The sequence below is a fragment of the Camelus dromedarius genome, chromosome 4 (genome assembly GCF_036321535.1).
Source record: "Camelus dromedarius isolate mCamDro1 chromosome 4, mCamDro1.pat, whole genome shotgun sequence".
Lineage (NCBI taxonomy): Eukaryota > Metazoa > Chordata > Mammalia > Artiodactyla > Camelidae > Camelus > Camelus dromedarius.
The window spans coordinates 57543242-57565540 of NC_087439.1; the positions used below are offsets into that span (position 1 = coordinate 57543242).

Below are 22299 nucleotides of genomic sequence, written 5' to 3' on the forward strand. Positions count from 1 at the left end.
GCAAAGGCCGCGTTTAGGCGGCGAGTAAGCGACTAGCTTTCCGTGCGGTGCGGCGGCGACGGCGGCGCGCGTCTTCCTCCTCCTCCTACCGCGGGGCTAGAGTCCCTGACGGTGTCCAGCTGCGCTTAAGTCCGGCCGGTGCCACCTATCTCCGCAATGCCCCCCAAGAAACAGGCTCAGGCCGGGGGCAGCAAAAAGGCGGAGCAGAAAAAGAAGGAGAAGATTATCGAAGTGAGTACCCACCCCCTCCCCCACTCACGCCGCAAGCCCTCAGGAAACCAGCCTCCCAGTTCCTCAACTCTCCGGCTCCTTTCCGCGGCTTCCCGGGCCACGTGCCCCTCCCTTTGGCTCTGTGTGCCCCACTGCCCCTTCTCCAGCCCCCGATGACGCTTGCTATCCCTCCCCGCTTTAGTGACGCTGCTGGTGCCCCCGCACCCAGCCCTTGCTTCTCCGCCCACACGGCCGCCTTCCCCGACTCCAGTGCGAAACGACCCCCCACCCAGTGCCCACCACGGGGTTGTGTTCTTGGCTAGTCAGAACTGAAGACCGTTCTACGCTTGTGTTTTAAAAAATACGCTGAACTGGCTCGGACCAGACTCTTTCTGGAAGGCCGATTCATTACGAGCCTATGTGTTTCTTTTTTCTTTCCCCATCATCTAGGAGTAGTAGTTCTTTCAAGCCAACAAATTACTTCTTTTTCGTGGCTTTTTCGATCAATCTCTAAACTGTTTGAAGTTACATAAAAAGAGGAGGTTTTTCTCATGTCGCAGCCTCCCGTCCTGTACATGTCACATAGATTCTGAATTAAATTGAATGACGTTTTAAGAGATTAAGGTTTCATGTCACTAGCTGTGTTGAGTACCGTGCCTGGATTTGTTTGATTGTGTGTGTGTGTGTGTGTGTTCATTTAGTACATTGAGGCTATAGCCCTTTAATAAAAGCAGGGGAACGCTATTGACATTCTCAAATGTTTTATGTTTGTTCTCCGACGACTGTATGAGTTTCCACGTGAACTGTATTTGCGATTCCATAAACGTATCATACATCCCCCAATAAGATATTTCTTCCCTCGATTCCTGCTATTAATCCTTCTCATGATTAAATAGGTCCTCGTGTGCTTTAGATTGGGAAAGCCATGACCATTTTCCTGCATAAGGTAATATCTGAATAATTAATGGACAGTCTTTTGTGGAATAGTTAACTTTTTATTAGAACACCACCAAAATGCATGCTGGTGTTTCGAAATGAGATGTTGATTTATAAATGATTATTGTCTTTAATATTCAGTATCTACAGTCTTGGAAAATATCATTGAAAGCCCTCAGGGTTTCATTGTATAAACCTGATCAGAACTTACATTTGTCAGATTTCACAAAATTTTTAAAGTTTGCTGATGGGATTTAACTCACATGCTTATTTATAATTCTAGTAGCTTTGGTCAAGTTCCAGCTCTGAAGCAGAACCTGTATTCTTATTGCCAATTTGCGATTCAGAGCTATCTTGAAGTGACATAACTAGAGATTTGAAAACAGAATGATTGTCACCTTCACACCTGTGTCTGCTATCACCTTTTTGAACAATCTGGACTCTTGGCACTTAAGTAGATCTCTGGCTATGGTGATCTAATGGCATTAAGTGCTGTGTAAACCAAGTGTATTTTAAGGATGACATTTTACTTGTCAGCTTCTTTTACTAAGGTTGAGTTAACATGTTAGACCATGAGACAAAGTAAAACTTCTATATAGACGTGAAATTAAATGTTATGTGGCAATTTAAAGTATATTTTTGCATTACCGAGTTTTAACTGTATACAGTTTTTATTTTTAAATAAATGTTTATTTTTATTTTAAGGAACTGTACATAAACGTTATTTATTGTATCCCATCAAGTAAAAATGATAGGTATATTATGGCTCCACTCATCTTGTAACAAGGTTATTTTTAAGGTGAAGAGATCGAGACTTTAATTTCATTAATGAAGACTTCGCCAAAAAAAAAAAAAAAAGAAAGCAGAATAGACAACTATATTCTCTAACTGACCAAAAATATTCTAAGAGAACAGTGAAAATAAGCCTTTCTTTCCCCACATTTAACATCTGAGCGATTTTTTTTAAAGGTAGTAAATTTTTTTTTTAATGGTAGTGTGCTGCGTGAATGTTTGCTACCACCTGAGAGGTATGACAATATTGTAAGTTGTAGGTTAAGTTATATCATTTTTTGTGAAACCAGATTTATAGAGAATACTGTGTTATCTAAGCTGGTTAGGAAGCAGTATATTCCATTTTATTGAATACTATAGGTGACTTTTTTTTTTTTAACTTTCCTAAAGCCCTAGCATATCTCAATGACTATTATAAGGGGTTGAGGAGAGTTACAGCAGGCTTAGCTCCCAGCTCCTCAATCAGATTTCATCCAGAACCGCACTTTATCAATTTTTGTATAGATTTGTACAATTCTGAATACTAGAAAGGGTTCTTATTACCAAAGCCTTTAACAGTTAAAATGAAGTAGAATATGTATTTTTAAAATTCTGCATGCTTTTTAATTTTTAGTACAGTTTTTAAAGGTTACCTTCTACTTACAGTTATTTCAAAATATTGGCTGTATTCTCTGTGTTCATCCTTGAGCCTGTCTTACACCCAATAGTTTGTATTTCTCTCTCCCCCCCAACCATATATTGTGTTCTCTCTCTGCCCCACCACTAGTAACCACTAGTTTGTTCTCTATTATCTGTGAGTCTGCCTCTTTTTGGTTATATTCACTAGGTTTTTGTATTTTTTGGATTCCACATATAAGTGATATACAGTGTGTTTTTCTCTGTCTGATTTATTTCACTTAGTATAATGCCCTCCAAGTCCATCCATGTTGCTGCAAATGCCAGAATTTCATTCTCTTTTATGGCTGATAAGTATTCCATTATATAATACACCATATCTTCTTTATCCATTCATCTGTTGATAGACCCTTAGGTTGTTTCTATATCTTGGCAACTGTAAATATGAACATTGGGGTGTGTGTTATCTTTTTGAATTAGTGGGGTTTTTTTTTTCAGATATGTATCCAGGAGTGGAATTGCTGGGTCATATGGTAGTTCTCTTTTTAGTGAAGTAAAAAATATCTTGTGACATACTTAAATGGATGTTCATACTAGTTATTGATTTCTATAACCGTAAGTTTTGTGAAAAAAATGTTTTTTGTAATCTATATTTTGACATGTAAAAAGCTAATACTTATTTCAGAGTTTGGTTAATTTTGGAAGGTTTTATAGGAATATGACCTGAAATTCTAAGTTCATCAAAAATTGTTAGTTAAGTAGAACAAAAGCTTTTAAGCAGCACTTTTGAAGAGACTTTAAAATAAGTTGTTGCCCTACCTGCCTATCCTCACTTCCGTATTTCTGTTGCTTCCACTGCCACCATCATAGGCACTTATCTGTAGAAAAACAGCAACATATAACATTTGAGAACTCTTAAGTAAAGAAAGTAAAAAGAGGCATGAGAGACAGAATAATTTAATGAAAGAAACACCAGCTTGGGGCCAGATAGACCTGCATTTGACCCGTATTTCACATTAAAATTTCAAACACTATTGTTTTAGGCAAGTTACATGACTTATCTGACCACAGTTTCTCACCAGCAAAATGGAGCTGATCCCTATGTCACAGAGCTGTGGGTTAAATAAGACGACATATGTAATGTATCTGACACATGGTTTTTGTTCAGTAACTGGTAGCTGTTGTTAATTTATTAATGTTATAAATGAGAACTAGTTAGGAGAAGTAATCAGACTAACCTGCACTATTTATACAGTGCTTCCTATCACTTGAAATTATTTCCCTGTAGTGCCTGCATTTTTTTCTTCCCTGTTTAAACTCTCCAAAATTGAATGAATTCATTTGTATTTATAAGTATTTTCTGAAATAAGTATATCAAAAAAGATTATAATTCAGTTAAACATTTATACAGTTGTCTCAGATGGCATATACCATTTGCTTTCTTTTGGCTAAAATTTAATAAACTGAAATCAGCTTTGGAAAATGGAAGGTTTGGTAGTTGAAAGGGAGAAATAATCTGGGTTTAGGGTAAGCAAATAAAGGATGTCGAACTAAGGACGTGTAGCAGCAAGGAAATAGTAATCGAGACCTATAGGGATAGGATCCAGGTGTATACAGGGTACAGAAAGAGAAATGATTCTTGTTGCCAGTGAAAAACTTCAGCCAAGGTCAACTGCTGATTTCTTGAAGCTGAATTAACCAGTTGCAGAATATCCATTGCATGGATGGACAACAAAAATACATTAGAGTACATCTGAGGGGGAAACTAAAGAGGTAAAACAGTGCTGGCCTTTGCTTACCCCTAGTTTCCAATAAGGAAGACTCCAGTTATCTTGGAGCAGTATTTAGTACTGACCTGCCCTCCCACTGCCTTCCTTTTTTCAGATGTCTTATTTAAGGAATGGAGGCTGATCTGTAAAAGAAACAGGATTACTTAAGGGTGGGAAGGGGGAGAACATGTCTGTTTCAAGTAAAGTCTGTAGAGTTCACTGAGTGTTAAGCTTTTGGAGCCTCAGGGAGCCATCCTTTTCTTAGAAATACTGCCTGTTTTCTAAACTCCTTTGTATTTAATTTCCCAAGTCTGAAACAGTTTATACACTGTTCCTTCTGTATCACGTAACTTTTGGGACCTTATTAATCTAATGAGGACCACTATTTCCCTAGTTTTATTTTAACCATCATGTGAGGTTGAGTGTAGCCTCCATTTTTCCTGTCTCATGTCACCTGACCCTTAAATCCATCCAGGTTAATCTTTAGGTACTGTGAGGTTGAGTGTAGCCTCCATTTTTCCTGTCTCATGTCACCTGACCCTTAAATCCATCCAGGTTAATCTTTAGGTACGAATCTGTGCTAAACTCAAGAAAAAGGGATGAAGCCTTTCAGAAGAATTCTGAATTGCAAACTATCCTATTTTCAAGAGATACTATGTGTATCCCAGGTCCACAGTGTAGTATTTCAAAAACTTTCTCTGTACCAACCAACTCTATAACCTAATTAGGCTTCTCTGGTAAGTAATTTTTCATGGTGGAAAGAACAACAACTTTCCTTGCAGTTAAATATTCCTTGGTTCAAATATCACTGGGCCAGACACAATTCTCAGTGTTTTGGGGCAAGGAAAGAAGAGAAACAAGCCATCTACTACTAGTGATAAATTTATGTCTCTGAGTTAAGTGTTATTGCCCTTTTTGCAATTGAGGAAAGAGAAACAGGTTAAATAACTTGCCCAAGGTTACTAAGCTGACAGGTGGCAGAGTCAGGATTCAAATCCAGGAAGCCTGGCTCCAGAGTCCTTGCAGTTAACCACTGTGCTCCACCCCTATAGTGAATCTTTTAACGTTCATGACAATCCTAAGAGGTTAGAGTGAGACCCACTTTGCAAATAATACTGGCAAAAAAGCTAATTTATCCAGTTCTATTTAGGATTAGAACTTGGGTAGTCTGACTCTAGAGCTTATTCTATACTCTTAAATCATTACACTCTACAGCCTGTCCCTTACGAGCAACGTTACTTCAGAATAATTGTTCAGCAGTTTTAAGTTTCAATATCCACATTTACAGAATGAGGTAATAGAATATCATAGGATTGTTAAGAGGATTCAGTAAAGTATATATTCAGGAGTTTATGTTTTGTGAGTGCTAGATAAATAAGTATCCCTTATCTCTGGAAAGAATGATGATTTCCAAGTTCTAACCTAATTAGAGACTTTCAAAACACAACTCATTCATTATCTCTTTAGACTGGTTAATTATGTGCTAAAGCAGTGTAATTAAACCTGAAAAACTGTTTTTCTTCTGGGATCTGGAGCTCATACCCCCCTACCACAGGCTGTTGGTACAAGTACTTTCTTTTCTAGCTGGCCAGGTCTCCTTAGAGGACTTTTTTCTTTCCTAAGTCTTCATATGTCTAGAATCTACCTTGCTATTTGGCCTTGTTTATTCATAGATTGTCTTCCTCTCTGTAGTTACTTAAAAGGCATGAGTTGAACCCCAGATACGCTCTTTTGAGGCATATGTGGATGGTGTTGCACTTTGATCCTGATAATATTTTTATCTAGACTTTTCCATCCCCCCATTAAGAGCTTACTTTTGGTAAAAGGAAAGGATGGCATTTCTCACCTTGTTGCTGTATGTGATCATCTTTCCATATTGTCACTTTACCCTTGACATCTTCTCTTCTAATTGGATTGAGTGTTAAACACTCTTCTCTGTAAAAACAAGGGAAGCTATTCATTTAAAAAACAAAAACAAAAAAAACTCTGCAGAAAATTTCAACTTCTGTTTACCTCTAGTACCTTTTTTTATATGCATAGGCTATAGAAAATTCATGTAGGATTTTTTAATATGAGGTAGTATTAAAACATAGGCATTTAAGTAGGGGAAACTGAAGTTTTGGGGTATAGATGGATATAGATGTGATGAATAAAGAGATATTTCCCAATGAGAAATAACCTTTTAGAACTAAAACATCTTGAATTTTGCAATCTTAAGAACATTGAAAGATATGTTTTATTAGTCTTTTCCATCTCCAGCTTGTCCACATAAGTAAGTATTCTCTATCTGTAATACTTTCTTCCCATTACCCTATCTTTTCCCTTAGAAATAATACCAAAATAAAGGATTTAAATAGCCACTTTATTTCAGACTCCATACCTCTTAGAGAATCTCAGGTAACTTTCAAAAGCTAAGACCTTTTTGCCTCTTCCTTTTTGAAATTCACTTATAAACAAGAGAATGAGAAAAAGAAACCCCATCTTGAAATTAGGAGACATCTATAATTTTGAACCTCAACATAGGAAGATTGATAGTAGATTGATTAGTTGGTTAACTGACTTAGTAGAGAAGAGCAGTCAGGCCTGAGTGCCCACCTAGGAATGTGCCATTGAGAAGCAAGTGGATTTGCTCTGCAAAATTCTGGAAAAGGTCAACAATGGGAGATACTAGGTAATGCAGAAGGCAAGAAATGAGGGTTAAAGTGTAGAAGTAGCTGATAGTTCATATCTACCACCATTCAGCCAGATGATTACTCCTGCAAGAAACGGGGCAGGGTGGGGGATAAATCTAGAGGCTTTTCTGCTTCTGGAACTCTAGGCACAAAGGATGTGAGAGGAGTGGTTAAAATGTGAGCCTGAAAATGGCCACTAAAGGGTCTGTGCAGCAAACTAAGAGACACCTTTTCCCACCTGCTGTCTTCTCCAGTCCTTTAGCCGGGCTTATTGCTCTTCTAGCTAGAGGATCCTTCTCCAGAGAGGAAAGACAGGAAAAAGGGACTTCAGATTCCAGTATTTGGTGGTTTCCTGACAGCCTTGCCACCCATTCACCACAGAGTGTAGCCCGCTCAGTCAGGCCTCTTATGTCTCCTGTGACTGCCATAACAAATTACCATAAACCGGGTGACTTGAAACAACAGAAATTTATTCTCTCACAGATTGGAGGCTAGAAATCTGAAATCAGATGCAGACAGGACCATGTTCCCTCGCAAGGCTTTAGGGAAGAATCCTTCTTTGCCTCTTCCTGGTTTCCGGTGGCTTCTGGCAGTCCTTGCCTGGTACCTGTGTCAGTCCTATCTCTGCTGCTTTTTTCGCATTGCCTTCTCTCTATGTCTGTGTGTCCTTTCATCTTACAATGATACCAATCATTGGATTTAGGGCCCGCTGTAATCCAGCGTGACTTCATCTTAATTTATTACAGCTACAAAGACCTCTTTCCAAATAAAGTCACATTCTGAGGTCTGGGTAGACGGGGATTTTGGGAGGACACTATTCAACCCACTGCTGCCCTCAAACGCACACTAGTTCAGTGGTTTCTAAATGTTTTTGTACTGCGGACTTAGTAAGAGACCACCATTAGTGCCTTGCACATAAGTGAAAGCTGCTCTTGTATTAATAGCTTTCCCAGATTATAATTTAGTAATATTTCAAATTTAAATAAAATTGCTTTTTAGTTGGGTGTATTTCAATTTTAATATTTTCATTTTAGCAACAGCTAATAATGTATACATTTTAGTAGTTTGAGTTCTTTAAATTTAATTGTTTTGAGAGGATAACCCTATTACCCAAAAAAATCAATCCAGAGCTTAATGTATCTTCTTTAGTATTCCCCCAAATGTGTTCCGTAGTACACAGAATAATCCCTCAGGATATTCTGAGAATAATGCTTTCTGAGGTAAAATAAGATTTGGGATTGCTGTCTACTGTATCTCTCTGGTAAAGGTTCTCAGATATCTTGTGTTTAAGAATTTAAAACCCTGTTAAGCAAGTATTTTCCTAAATTCACTTGACTGCTGGACTTACTATCCTGGTGAAACAACTTTGCACATCCTGTTGTACTGATACACTAAAGCACAATTCAGAAAATGCATCACACAGTAACAAGTTTGATGATAGTAGTTTTAAGTATGTATTGAATCTGGGTGGTGTTTTGAGGTCATATGTTGCCTTGCCTTGATGTTCTAGCTTTTTACATGTCTGTGTATAGCATAAAGGAAAGAATAATTTTCTTACCAATAGGTAAATGAAAGAATGATTTTTAGATATGACTGAAAGCAGACAAGAAACTAATGTAAATTGCTAAGATATTTCAATACTTTTCCTCATGTAGGACAAAACTTTCGGTCTAAAGAATAAAAAAGGAGCAAAGCAACAGAAGTTTATCAAGGCTGTCACTCATCAAGTTAAATTTGGTCAACAAAATCCACGTCAGGTAAATAACTTAAATGTCTGCATTTTCTGCATATGGATGTAATACAGCATTGTTGCAGATAAAAATGTTTGACATTGTAATTGAATTTCAAAATGGAATCCACTATAAACTTTCCTGCATTTTGCCTTTGTTACTCAGCAATATCTCCTAGATATTCCTCCAAACCATTTTCATATAGCTCTAATTTATTCTAATGGCTGCATACTATTCTAGGATGTGGATGTATTACATCCATTTCACTGTTTACAAGTGATCACTTTGTTCTCTGACATTAGGACAATTCTACAAGAAATATCCTTTTACATGTACTTTAACATGCAATTGTGCTTTTATTTCTGTAGCATAAAGTACCTGTGACACATTTCTAAATAAAGGGAAATGGATTTCTAATTTTAATAAATTTGCCTGATCACTTTCCGTAGAGATTGTAATGCTTCACATTTTCATTTGCAGTGCATGAATTATAGGTACTACAGTTCTTTAATGTTTCCCAGTCTGATTAAGTATAAAGTGATACCTCATTTTTACTTTGTTTCCCTTACTGGGAAGTGAGTTTGAATATCTTTTCATATGCTTGTTGGCTATTTGGGTTTGAATTTCTCTGACTTGCCTATTCAGATCTTTTGCTTTTTTAGTTATTTGTCTTTTTCTTATCAGTTTATGAGAGACACCTTTTGTTTACTTGTAGGTAATTTGTGATGTTTCTGTTACATTTTGATGTACAACAGTTTTTAGTTTTTGTATTGTCAGATATGTTTAGCATTTGTTTTATATGGTTAAAACGTCTCTTCTGCTGCTAGATTATGTGTGCTTTTCCTAGATTTTTTTCCTAATTATTTTATTTGCAGTCTATAATTTATCATATAAATTTATTTTATATGATACTCAGATGAATAGCCACTTATACCAGCATCGTTTATCCCATTCAATTGAAATACCCTTATTACATATATTAATAAGTCTCATATATGTTAGGATCTATTATGGATTCTCTATTCTATTTATATAGAAAGATATTCTGTATCTTTCCCTAAACCAGTATCACACTGATTTTTTATTAACAGTGGCATAGTAATATTAGCTATTAAGGCAAGTCCTTCCCCTCCACTGCCCAGTATTACTCCTTTTCTTTCGTTCTTTCTTTTTTTTTTAATTTTCTTAGGCATTTCTTTTTTCATGTAAATTTTGAAATTATTTATCAATTGGCAACTCATTCAAAAAATTTTCGCTCCATTTTCTTCAAATCTCTATTCTTGTTTCTTAATTTTCTTTATCTCTTTCACATTCTTGAGTTTAAGATTTTATAGCCATGGACCTTTATTTTAAAAAGTAGTTTTTTCACCACTCTATCTCTTTTTCCTTAACTTTTAGGGGCACCTTTTTTTTTCATCTGGGAATATCAGAATATACATTTGTGAGGTGGTTAACCTTTGTCGCTGATGCTGTCTACAAATTGGGTTCCTCCAGCACTTTTCTTTCTTTTACACACAATTTGACTCTAGAGCCAAAAACCTGATCTTCCACATTGCTGACTTAGTAGCCTGGTCTAGTAAAAATGTATGCTGAAGCCTTGGAATCAAATCAACTTGGTTATGCATCCCCCTATTACTTGTTACATGATCTTAAATTATTTAATGACACTGGTCTTTAATCTGTAGTATAGTGAAATAGCAGTTACCTTTCTAGGTTCATATAATGGTTAAATGAGAAGATAATGTAAATCTTCTGGCATAATATAAGCATTCATTTCAAACCTGATTCCCCTCCTTTTTCTTCCAGTGGAAAGTATATTGACTGGTAATTTCAGATTTCATAGACCTGAGAGAGCCATAAAATTTGTTGTGGTTGTTAGGCTTGAGTGTACATTCAGTAACATATTTTTGGTATTTCTTGAGTACTAGGCCCTTTATCTGTGAACATGAGGTACCTAACCACCATACTTAACACTGGAAATGAGCAACAGTCTTGCTATTAGAGCTGGGCAAGAGATGCCCCACCCTAGGCCCCATGCAGCAGAAGATGACTGTACTTTACATCTCCTCCAGGTATAGCTCTCCCCACAACAGCTCAGGGCCTACAAAGGTCAGTTACTCTAGGTCCGTCTTAGGGTATACTGTACTGCCAGTATGCCTGAAGTAGTCAAAGGAAGGATTTGTGCTAGGATTGTGGACAGAGCCTGGATCCACACCATGTCCTCTTCTACACCTTCCACTTCCCTGCACACACATGGTGGGATGAAACTCAAGATGGCAAGAGGAGGAGCCAGGGGTTGATTCTTGCTTTACTGTCGTGCTTGAGTGGAACTCCATGAAACCTGAGCGTTTTAAATTTGAACTTTTCCTTCTAGGTCACAAGATATGTTTGTCAAGTAGGAGTACAAACCATATTTTATTTCACATTAGTTTGATTTCTAACTTACAGTATTTTAAAAAATGGTTTGCAAGCATCCATTGAACTCTTGGTTTGAGCCCCGCAAATGTGTGAAATGTGGCTAATGAGCAAAGAGTACTTTATTTTTAAAATAAAATGACATAATTTTTTCTTTTAAAAATTTTTTTTCCCATTTTTCTATTTAAATACCTCCATTCACATGGTCAAAATCAGGATTTAGAATGTCTTTAACCCTGTTGTGTTTGGCCCTTCCCTTCCTAAAATTTCTTCTTCCTTTAATACTTTTTTGACTTGGACTTGTACCTGTTTCTTTGATGTTTCTTTGTCCCTTTAATGGGCTTTTTGGGTTCTGTTGGCTTAATATTGGTATTCTTCAGGGAACTGTCCTCTGCTCTTAATACTTTTTTATGCTGTCCTTGTGTAATCTCACACACACCTAAAGTTTAGTTATCTGTAGGCAGCTATTTCTCAGATCTTTATCGCAGAGTTAGACCCTCTCTCCAGGAATCTAGATCTATGTTCAGCTGCCTTCTACGTAGCTCCACCTAGATGCCCTGTAAAGCATCTCATATCCGGTATGTCTAAAACTGAGCTCATCTCCATATCCTGCTCTGAAACCTGTTTCTCCTGTATTCCCTGTCTCACTTAACAGCACTAACGATATATATGATAATCCTAGACTCCTCCCTCTCCCTTAAACTTCATGTCCGGTCAGTCATTTAGTCCTAACATTTCTACCTCCTTAAGAGCTCTCTTTCCCCCTTTCTCCATCCCTGCTACTAATGCCTGTTTGAAGCTCTTGTGCTTTCTTGCTTACAGCAATTGCATTAGCCTCATAATTTTCCTTACCTTCATTCTTGGGCTCCTTCTAGTCCACCTTTCACAAAGTTGCCATTGTGATCTTTATAAAATATAATCTGATTGTGTCACTAGCTTATTTTAAACTCTTGAGTCTTACCCTGTCACCTACTGATACAGTCCAAATTTCTCATCGATGTTTTTCATACTTTGTACTTTCTGGTCCCTATCTTTGCATTGGTTGGCTCTCTGTATTTCTTGCCCATCAAAATAATTCATCCATAAAGTATTAGATCTGTCTAATTTTCTTAAGCATATAGGCATTCTTTGTTCCCAGACACCATGTATTGTATTATAGTTGTTGACATGTCTGTCTTCCCTCTACATTCTGAGCTTCTTTAAATAAGCATCTTTGTCTTTTCATCTTTGTATTCCCTGTCATCTAACATAGGACCTGACATATAAATGTTTGGATGAATCCTCTAATCATATTAGGTATGTAAATTGTATGCCTGGAGCAATGTCATATGTCATGTTTGTTTTGTTTAATCTCCCACATTGACCTAGTCCAGTATTTTTCCACAAGATTACTTATAGGTATTTGGGTTGGTACAATTCTTTATTGTGTGGGACTGTGCATTTCAGGATGTTTGTATCTCTGATCTTCATAATGCACCTACTTGTTTCTGGGGAGTGGGTTGTTGTCACAAGAAGAAAATCCCAGGTGAGAACTGTTTGCTAAAAATGCTGGGCATGTAGCATATGCTTAATGCTTATTGCTGTAAGCTTTTGAATATGCTTTTAACTTGGCATGGTACAAGTTATAAATTTTTTTTATAAAAGTCAATTGCTATAAGATTTAGCAATTTCATTTAATAGTTTAACCACACCATTTAATATATACTGAAGGCCGTTTTAACACTGATATTAAGAAGTAAGAACTGCATACATAAAATATGCAATTGTCTTTGTTATGTCAGTGATATTATATATATATATTACTGTGTAATGAAAACAATTTTATTATATGAAATCAAACTTACATATTATACCTGGGAATATTATAGGTAGCACAAAGTGAAGCTGAAAAGAAATTGAAGAAAGATGACAAGAAGAAAGAATTGCAAGAGCTAAATGAGCTGTTCAAACCTGTAGTTGCTGCTCAAAAAATAAGTAAAGGTAAACTTTGAATTTCAGAAGTGTTATTTATATCAAATGTAACTCATGTTTTAAAACTCTTAGTTTCTTCAGATTATAAGCTGATTGTGTCTGCTCTGAAAATGATGCTCCCTTTGTCAAAATTATCTGTATCATTGACATTCTTATGGTTCCTTTATATACGTGCACAGCTGTGTCATTGTACAACTGTAATTCCAGCCATTAACCTTACACTTAAGGCAAGATTAAGGATTTAGGCAGTCTACTAGTTGATTTATAGTATCCAGTCTTTGGTAGTAGCCAAAGCAAACCTATGGTTGTAAAAAACTGTAAATCCCAAACTCTTAGCAGTATACCTCCATTTATATTTCTCTAGCCTCCTGCCTTATTGACTCCAACTAGATAAGTGATTATAGAATAACCTATGTGCTTGCTTTGTTTCCCACCTCCTGCTCTCTTTTTTGGTAAGAATGAAAGAAACAAAAATAGATATAAAATGCTATAGAAAGAACTTTAAAGAAATGTCTTATTATTCACCTGTATGTGGTATTTTCCTCTCACAGCAGTGAGTAAAAAATAACTAGTTAACTGAAAGTAATTGTATCTCAGATAGAATCCGTATCGATGATCTGGCAGATTATAATGCAAATACCATATGCCATTTGACATAGGTGCAGATCCCAAATCTGTTGTATGTGCATTCTTCAAGCAAGGACAGTGTACTAAAGGAGATAAGTGTAAGTTCTCTCATGACTTGACTCTGGAGAGAAAGTGTGAAAAGCGAAGTGTTTACATTGATGCAAGAGATGAAGAACTTGAAAAAGGTATTTTTAAATAAGACATTTTCTTAAAAGTAAATGTATATTACTTTTTGTTGTTACTAAGAAATTTAGTAGCTTGAAGACTTATAGTATTAGTAGGAATGTGTTTGTCCTAAAGAATAATTGTTGCTTTTCATAAAATCTGAATTAACCATATTATGCCCTTGAACTAAGTAAATGACGATGTTAAAAAAACAGTGGCTTATTTTGAATTTGTCTCTTACCCTGTCTTCCAGTACTACCTTCTTATTTGCCTAATCTACTTAGATTTTGGTGAATAATCTCACAACACTGTTGATGCCTAACTTTGGTGTTTTAAAAGAAATGTGTTAGGTTATGAGTCTTTTAATACTGCTCTCCTGTGTAAGGACATATGCAGTGTGTTTTGGGAACAGTAGATAAAATTACAGTATTTAGTCTTTATATTTCTTTTTATTTAGATACAATGGATAATTGGGATGAGAAAAAACTGGAAGAAGTAGTGAACAAGAAGCACGGTGAGGCGGAAAAGAAAAAACCAAAAACTCAAATAGTATGTCCTTTTCTTGAATTGAGTAGCTGTGGTATTTATCAATAGGGAGAATTATGTGGCAAGGTATTTGCTGCTATTGTCTACTGGGTTATTCTTTAAGTTATTGGGTCTTTTCATGAAGATAAGGTGCATCAAGCTTTGTTTTTGGATTTTACAAGTGAAAGTTATACAAAATTCTTGTTCAAAAGTCTCTTGAAAACCATGTGACTGAAGTCCTTCAAATGCCATTTTCTGAGGTGGTTTTACTTTCTTAAAAATGGATGAACATAATCACATTTTCAGATAAGAATTCTTAATTTTTTTGTGCAAACTGGATGGAGAGAACTGTTTAACCTGCTTAATTCATAACTTACTCTGTTTTAATGATAGGGATACATTCAATCACAAAGGTGAAAATATTGTTACATATGAATTGCAAAATGAACATTTGGTAGATAATAGTTCTGGTGTTCCAGGAAATGAACTTTTAAAAATTGGTGCCTTATTATTTCTCAGATCCTGCATTCATGTCCACATACTTATCTCTAGTACAGTTACAGTGAAAAACCTTGCTGTATTAAAAAAATTCTAAACACTAGTTTTACGTACACCTCTGTTGTATTTTTTCAGGGAAAGAATATTGCTTATTAGTTAATTTTTCCTTCTTATTTGTAAAGTGTATTACTTAAGGCTTCATTCAGTACAGTTGCATCTTGCACCCATTCATATTTTGGAGGTTCATTATCCTTTGTGTTTCTTTTGTACCTTACTCCCTTCTTAGATTTTGCCTAAATTTCATGCAATTCAAATACTGTTTGAATCTTTACTGCATATGATTCGTTTTTAGGAAAGATCAAACAAAACAAAGTTACTGGTTTTATTTTTTGTAACCATTTATATTTTTTCATATTTAAATACCAGACTTTCAGAGTACATTTACAAAGGCTAAATGGCAGCAAATCCTTTTTGTAGAATTTAGTTTAGAACAATGTCGAATATAGACATTTTATACAGATCCACTCTGAAGGGAATTTACCATTGTGTTAAGTATTTTAAGATTTTGTGTACATTACTGCACAAAAGGTGCTCTGTGTGTAAGTGGTTAGCCTAAAGAAGTGACTAAGAATATATGTGTTCCAAATACCTAAGCATTTACCTTGGAAATAGACCACACTGAGCCACTGCTTGTGAATGATACTGTCTCTGTAGGTGTGCAAGCATTTCCTTGAAGCTATTGAGAACAACAAATACGGCTGGTTTTGGGTGTGCCCTGGAGGGGGTGATATTTGCATGTATCGTCATGCGCTTCCTCCTGGATTTGTATTGAAAAAAGATAAAAAGAAAGAAGAGAAAGAAGATGAAATTTCATTAGAAGATCTAATTGAACGAGAGGTAACTAGTATCTTTTTCCTACAATAAAACACTTATTAAACAGTATATTGTGAAATTCTAATATTTACCACTTGGGGGCAATAACATGTTGTTATGACAGGGAAAAAATAATACGATCTTTTCTCAAAATTGCCTTACTTTTTATTTGATTCTTATATGTCTAAAATGTAAACCTAGTAATAATCATTAGCCAATCATGATATTAATTTTAGGATTATGAAATAATTCTTTAAGTACTAGCCAGTGGCTTATCAAATAAATTGTTTCCAGAAGATTGATAAACTGGTATGTCAATTCATTGGTCAGTATTCAGAGTGGTGGAACTTGAAGTTTTAGATGTTTTCCTTGATGTCTTTGTTTTTCCACCAAATTACTAATTATTTACTAGTTATTAACATGTATGGAAGGAGACAACTCCACATTTTTTCAGTATGTTTTGTCATCATTCCTGGACTTAAAACACTGACTCTGCTGACAGAAGGTAATGAGTTGCATTGAAGAAAATCTTCAGCTGCTCATCTCTGACTCAGCAAGAGTTTTGTTCTTGAACTAGCAGTTATAGTTACTAAGTTAGCAGATATAGCTCCTGGCAGTGACATGAAAAATGTTGTGATTATTGGAAATAACTAGATTCGGGGTTGTATACTTCAAACTATATCCATTTTGCCTTGTCTTGGGTAATCTAAATACATTGTATAAATGTCTAATGTTGAGATTATGTATCTTTGGTCTTAAGAAGACATGTTTGGTGTCTCACATAGAAGGCAATATACTGTAATAGAAAAATATAGATTTATATATTTGGGATTACTGATTTTTTATACTAGTTCTGCCACATACTAGCTAATACTCTTTGGTAAATTTTCCATCGCCCTCTGTTTGGTTATTTGTGGAGATGGGTGTGTTTGCATATGATGTTCAGCAAATACTATTTTTCTATATATGTATTACTTGATTATTGGCCGTCAGAAGCAGGTGGTGATTTTTGTCTAGTTTTTTTCTCATCTTCTTGAGAAACACAAATGAAACTTGGCTATTGTCATGGTGCTTTTTGTATTCATTATTTTCAGCAATTGACTTATGTTAAAACTATTTCTCATGACAAGTCTTACCTTCAATTTTGAAAAGAAATCTAGCTGAGAATAATATATTTTACAATATTTAGAAATGTTTGTATCTCTGGACACTTATTTTGCTCCTTGCCATGTAAAATGAAAATAAATCAGTTTATTCTAAATTTAATGTCTTCATAACAGTCATAGGGGAGGACTTAATTGAACTAAAAGAAAACTATTAGATATTATCATCGATGACTTTGGAGCAAAAAAATTAACTTTTTTATCTTTGCAGCGTTCTGCCCTAGGTCCAAATGTTACCAAAATCACTCTAGAATCTTTTCTCGCATGGAAGAAAAGAAAAAGACAAGAAAAGATTGATAAACTTGAACAAGATATAGAAAGAAGGAAAGCAGACTTCAAAGCAGGGAAAGCATTAGTGGTATGTTCCATACTCACCCAACAGAAAATAAGATTCTCTGTTCTTTCTTTCATCTTGTAGTTTCTATATCATGCAAAGTTTTATCCTTATTTAATCATGTGTATATCAATGACCAAGAAATGTTTGAGTTTTGTCCTGAGTTGATATATGTGTGTATCTGAATAGATCAGTGGTCGTGAGGTGTTTGAATTTCGTCCTGAACTGGTTGATGATGATGATGAAGAAGCAGATGATACCCGTTACACCCAGGGGACAGGTGGTGATGAGGTAAGAGGAAACCTCATTTCCTCATGTTGATTGAGAGTGACAATAGAGCAACATAATTAAGAGTCCCAGCTTTGGGGGCCTTGGTTCAGATCCTGACTCTAACCTGGAAATTACCTAAACTCTAGGCCTCCACCTGTCACTCGTGATAGGGACGTAAAGATAATCCCGATAATCCCTACGTCGCAGGACATTTGTGAGAATTAAATGAGTTAATAAGTTTATATTAAACAAAAACAATCATTCCCTAGTGCTTTTCAAAAAATCTATTTAAACAACAAAAAATAAGAGTTGAAAAGATGTTTTTCTATATTTTTGTACCAAACTTTTATAATTATCATTTCCTTAGATGCTATATATGTGTGTATAAATGGCTTTTAGTGTACTTCAGCAATCACTTCTAAAACCCTTTGTTTTATATGGGAAAAATAAGACACAAAATAAAGAAAACACATGGATATTAAAAAAAAAGTTTATATTTATTTATAGTTCTTTATAGAACTTAGGGCAGTGCCTAATATATAGTTAAGCTTATGTATATTAGCTGTATAGTATGTTATATTCTCCCTCTAAAAGGAAAGTTTTTTGTTTAATATTTTATACTGAAAAAATCATGAGACAGAGACACTAAAAAGTACAGAGCAAGAGACAACAATTATTTGGTTGTAGACAGCGTTAGTATTAGCAAATAGCTTTTCATTTCTTATATGGTTACCATAAAATTCTGACTTCTGTCTTTGAATTGAAAGATTAAAATATACTCTGTATGTAAGTGTGATGTCAGAGGAAGAAACTTCAAATAGGCATTACTGTTCTTTTTTCAGAAGTTTAGAAAAAGAAGTGAATTTTGGCAATAGTCATTGCTTTCACTTGGCATTAGTAATAATTTTATTTCATTAAGATAAATGTCAGAGGTAAAAAGCAGGTAATTTATAAGAGCTATTCTTATTAGTAACAGCTTTCTTTTCTATGTGTTTTTAAAGGTTGATGATTCAGTGAGCGTAAATGACATAGATTTAAGCCTGTATATCCCAAGAGATGTAGATGAGACAGGTATTACTGTAGCCAGTCTTGAAAGATTCAGCACATACACTTCAGAGAAAGATGGTAAGTATGCTAACTTTTGTGTAATTCTAAGAACTAAGAAGCTGTCTAAAGGGAGGTTAGATTAGGTTGGCAAACTTAGACCCCTGCAAATACCAGAGTGATAATGTAAGTGTGTGGTTTGGCCATATACAAAAGTAGTGAATAGTGGAGGCTGTGGAAATGGGTGGCTGGTTCGATATTAATTAAGTCATTAACTGAAACTTAAGGGACAAAAGTAAGTTTGCAGATGTAGCTAACGAGTTCAGTTAAGGATTTCATGAGTATGAGATGTTTTGGTTGTCAAAAGTGGCATTGTGTAGGATACTGTGTAGACATTCCCAGCAGGAAAAGATTTGAAAGTCATCTGCCTTGGTAGCTGAGAGTAAATGAACTCACCTAGGCACCGTACATAGAATAAGAACATTCTAGAACAGACTGCAAAAATCAGTGTTTTAGAATAGTCAAAAGAAAAAAGGCATGGGAAAAACACTGAGAAGGACAGAAAAATTCAGAAAAATCAAGTAAGATGAGAATTGAAATAATTCTTTCATTGTGATTATGGAAGGAGTTGTGGGACTAGGCTACAGTTTTCCTCGGGACTGCAGTGATAATGAGGAATGAGGAGAAAAAAAAATGAGTATAGACTACTCGCTGTTAAGAACTGAGAGGGAGCCATGATCATGAGAAGGACTTCCTAGGATATGGGAAACCTAAATACATCTGTTAGCCAGAGAAAAAGGATCTGGGATAGAAGGAAAATTTGAATATGAAAGCATATTAGGTATAGAAGCAAGACCTGGAAGTGTGAGCTCAGTTAAGAATGAGAATGGAGGGGAGACTGGCTAGGTGTATTTGGAAATAAGGTTTGCTAATACAGTTTGTATCTAATTGTGCCTTGAGTGAGGAGTTTGAAGAGGACAGTAAAAGTTTGGTACAGTTGGTATGAAAGGAAAAGGTAGAATACTAATCAAGACAAAAGTGGAGAGAAAAAAAGCTTAACCTTATTTTTACAATAAAGGAATCCATGTTATAACATGAAAAACTGGCCTGCCCTCCTGAAATCTGAAAATGTTGTTAGACTATTGTCTTAATGCCAATCTGCAGGCTGGTTTGCTTCTTTTGAAAGTAGGGCTTTGGTGACAGTAGGCACAACTCCCAAGTATCTTAGAGCTTGTAATCCCCAAGAATTTGTCATCAGAGATGTTTGAAATAACTAAACTTTAAATTAGGCTGTTAAAAATTGTCTTTGTTCAATATTGGTGTCATTGAACAAGGAAAGGCAACATACTTGTTTTCTCAGTCATATAACCTGAAAGGAAAAGTGGCTGCATAGCCCTGGGATTTTTTCTTTTTCTTTTTTTTTTTTTCCCACAATTTGATGACAAGATGAAATACTTCTGCATTCACACTCATTAACAGCATTACAAATAGTGTGGTTTAACTATTATTTGTAAAACCAGAAGCTAAGTAACTGCTTATATCATCAACATTTTTTGATTCCATAATCATTTATTCAAACAAAATGTTATGTGGAATGTTGACTGTTCAAAAATTGAATTGCTAGATCATGTAGAGAACATAAAGTTGTATAAGATAAATCTTGCCCTCAAAAAAAATCTTGCCCTCAAATGTATGAACCATGAAGCAGTCACAAGTCTACAGTGAAAGCCATATTTTATAATATGTAAACTTAGAAAAAAGAAAAATCTGTTCTTGTTGGAGTAATCTTAGGGAAGGCTTTCATGGGAAAAAATGTAGAATCAGAATGTGACTGTCAGTTGCTAATGGACTAGTGTTTTCTTTTTCTAGACTTTATTGATTTCAATTTTTATTTTTAGAAAACAAATTAAGTGAAGCTTCCGGAGGTAGGGCTGAAAATGGTGAAAGAAGTGATTTGGAAGAGGACAACGAAGGGGAGGGACAGGAAAATGGAGCCATCGATGCTGTTCCTGTTGATGAAAATCTTTTTACTGGGGAAGATTTGGATGAACTAGAAGAAGAATTAAACACACTTGATTTAGAAGAATGACACCAAACAAGTCAATGAAAAAATTAAGCTGGCTCAGCATGAGTTGAAATTGACTACATTAATTTTTTTCCACCTAGAATTCTTCAACAGGATGTTTGTTTCCCATGCTGATTCTGGAGGACTTACTCTCCTCCAAAAAAGGAATATTCTCCTTCCATCTTGTCTTCTGACTTTGGCTACATCTCATAGTAAGTTCAGAGTAGTTCATGATAAATTAAAAATATAATGGTCATTGCAGAAAATGATTGTTGTAACTGTCCACTCAAATAGGAATTGTAACTGCTTTTCCAGCTTTTGATTTTCATTGGGCATGTGTTATTACAGGAACAACATAAATTTAAATTACCCTTCATTTAATGCAGTTTTTAATGAGTGATTTTATTTCCTTTGTATTTATATGTTTAAAAGACTGCCTAAGATATGAGCCTGTGCTTCATAAAGGAAACTGCATATGCAGATTCAGTGTTGTTTATCTTTGGACAATTAGGTGAACATTTAAAATGAAACTTCATTTATCTGACAAGATCAGCTGCAGTGCCCTGTGTTAAACTGTTTTAAACTTTTCCCTTTTCTTTTTTGCCAATAAAGTTGTAAATAAAGACCGTGATAACATTAAAATCCAAGTACTGCCCTTTTTTTTAATTAAAGTTTTTTTATGAAAGTTTTTTTTAGCATTTCTGGCTTGAGAGTTTTTTTAACTATCAGAGAAGGCACAGAGACTTAAAGGGTCTCTCTTTTATTTTTTTTAAAGGAGTCTCTTAATACTGATTACAGGACTATGTAGGATGCTGCTGTGAGTTTAGTGACACCAACACTTAGCATCAAAAAGAGACCATAGGTCATGTTATGTGAAAGGATAATTCTTAAATTGATAGATCATCAACTTAATTAAGTTATCACCTACAGTTGAACCAAATACTGAAGTATTTGGTTGTGGAGATCCATTGTGTTATATAATAGTACATGCTAAAGTTCGATTATTCTGCTTGAGTGTAAACAAATCTATCAGAAAACTTGGCTGGGGTCTTTGACATTGAGATCCCCTGAAAAATTAGGGTAATACATTTTAAACGGACATAATTTGCCAGTGGCATATTTATTACTAGTTATACCTTTTTATCATTTTTATGTATGTATATTTTCAAATATTAATTTAATTAATATTAATATAGTGCTGTTTTTGTTATCTGCAAATATAAATGGATTTTAAGGCAACTAAGATAAATAGCATTAAAATGTCTGGTGACCTGGGCCCTAATCTAATTTCTGCCTCAGATAAATTGTATGATTTACTGAACTTGAACCTTAATTTCTTTGCATAGAGAAGTTAAAGTGCTTCTGAACTGTAAAACCTAGGAAAGCATGATTGTAAATCTTGTCAAATGATAACCTCAGAGTTGTTAAGTTGAGTTCCTGGGAGGGGCGGAGATACAGCTCAGTGGTAGAGCATGTGCTTAGCATGTGTGAGGTCCTGGATTCAATCCCCAGTACCTCCACTTAAAAAAAAAGAAAAAGAAGAAGAAATTGAGTTCCTGGCTGTTCAGTAGTAGTACTGTAATTGACATTTTAAGAATGTAGAATATCGTGAGCCAAGTTTCCCA

At 35.3% G+C, this 22299-nt stretch overlaps 1 protein-coding gene across 1 annotated transcript; it reads left to right on the forward strand.

The window, feature by feature from the left end:
• The first annotated feature begins 27 nt into the window (after positions 1-27).
• ZC3H15 (zinc finger CCCH-type containing 15) lies at positions 28-21316 on the forward strand. Its single transcript, XM_010991733.3, has 10 exons — positions 28-231; positions 8650-8751; positions 13008-13119; positions 13770-13922; positions 14360-14451; positions 15640-15822; positions 17173-17319; positions 17485-17586; positions 18567-18690; positions 20508-21316. Exons 1-10 carry the CDS (start codon positions 157-159, stop codon positions 20696-20698), a joined length of 1281 nt encoding a protein of 426 aa, XP_010990035.1. The 5' UTR covers positions 28-156; the 3' UTR covers positions 20699-21316.
• Positions 21317-22299: the final 983 nt, after the last annotated feature.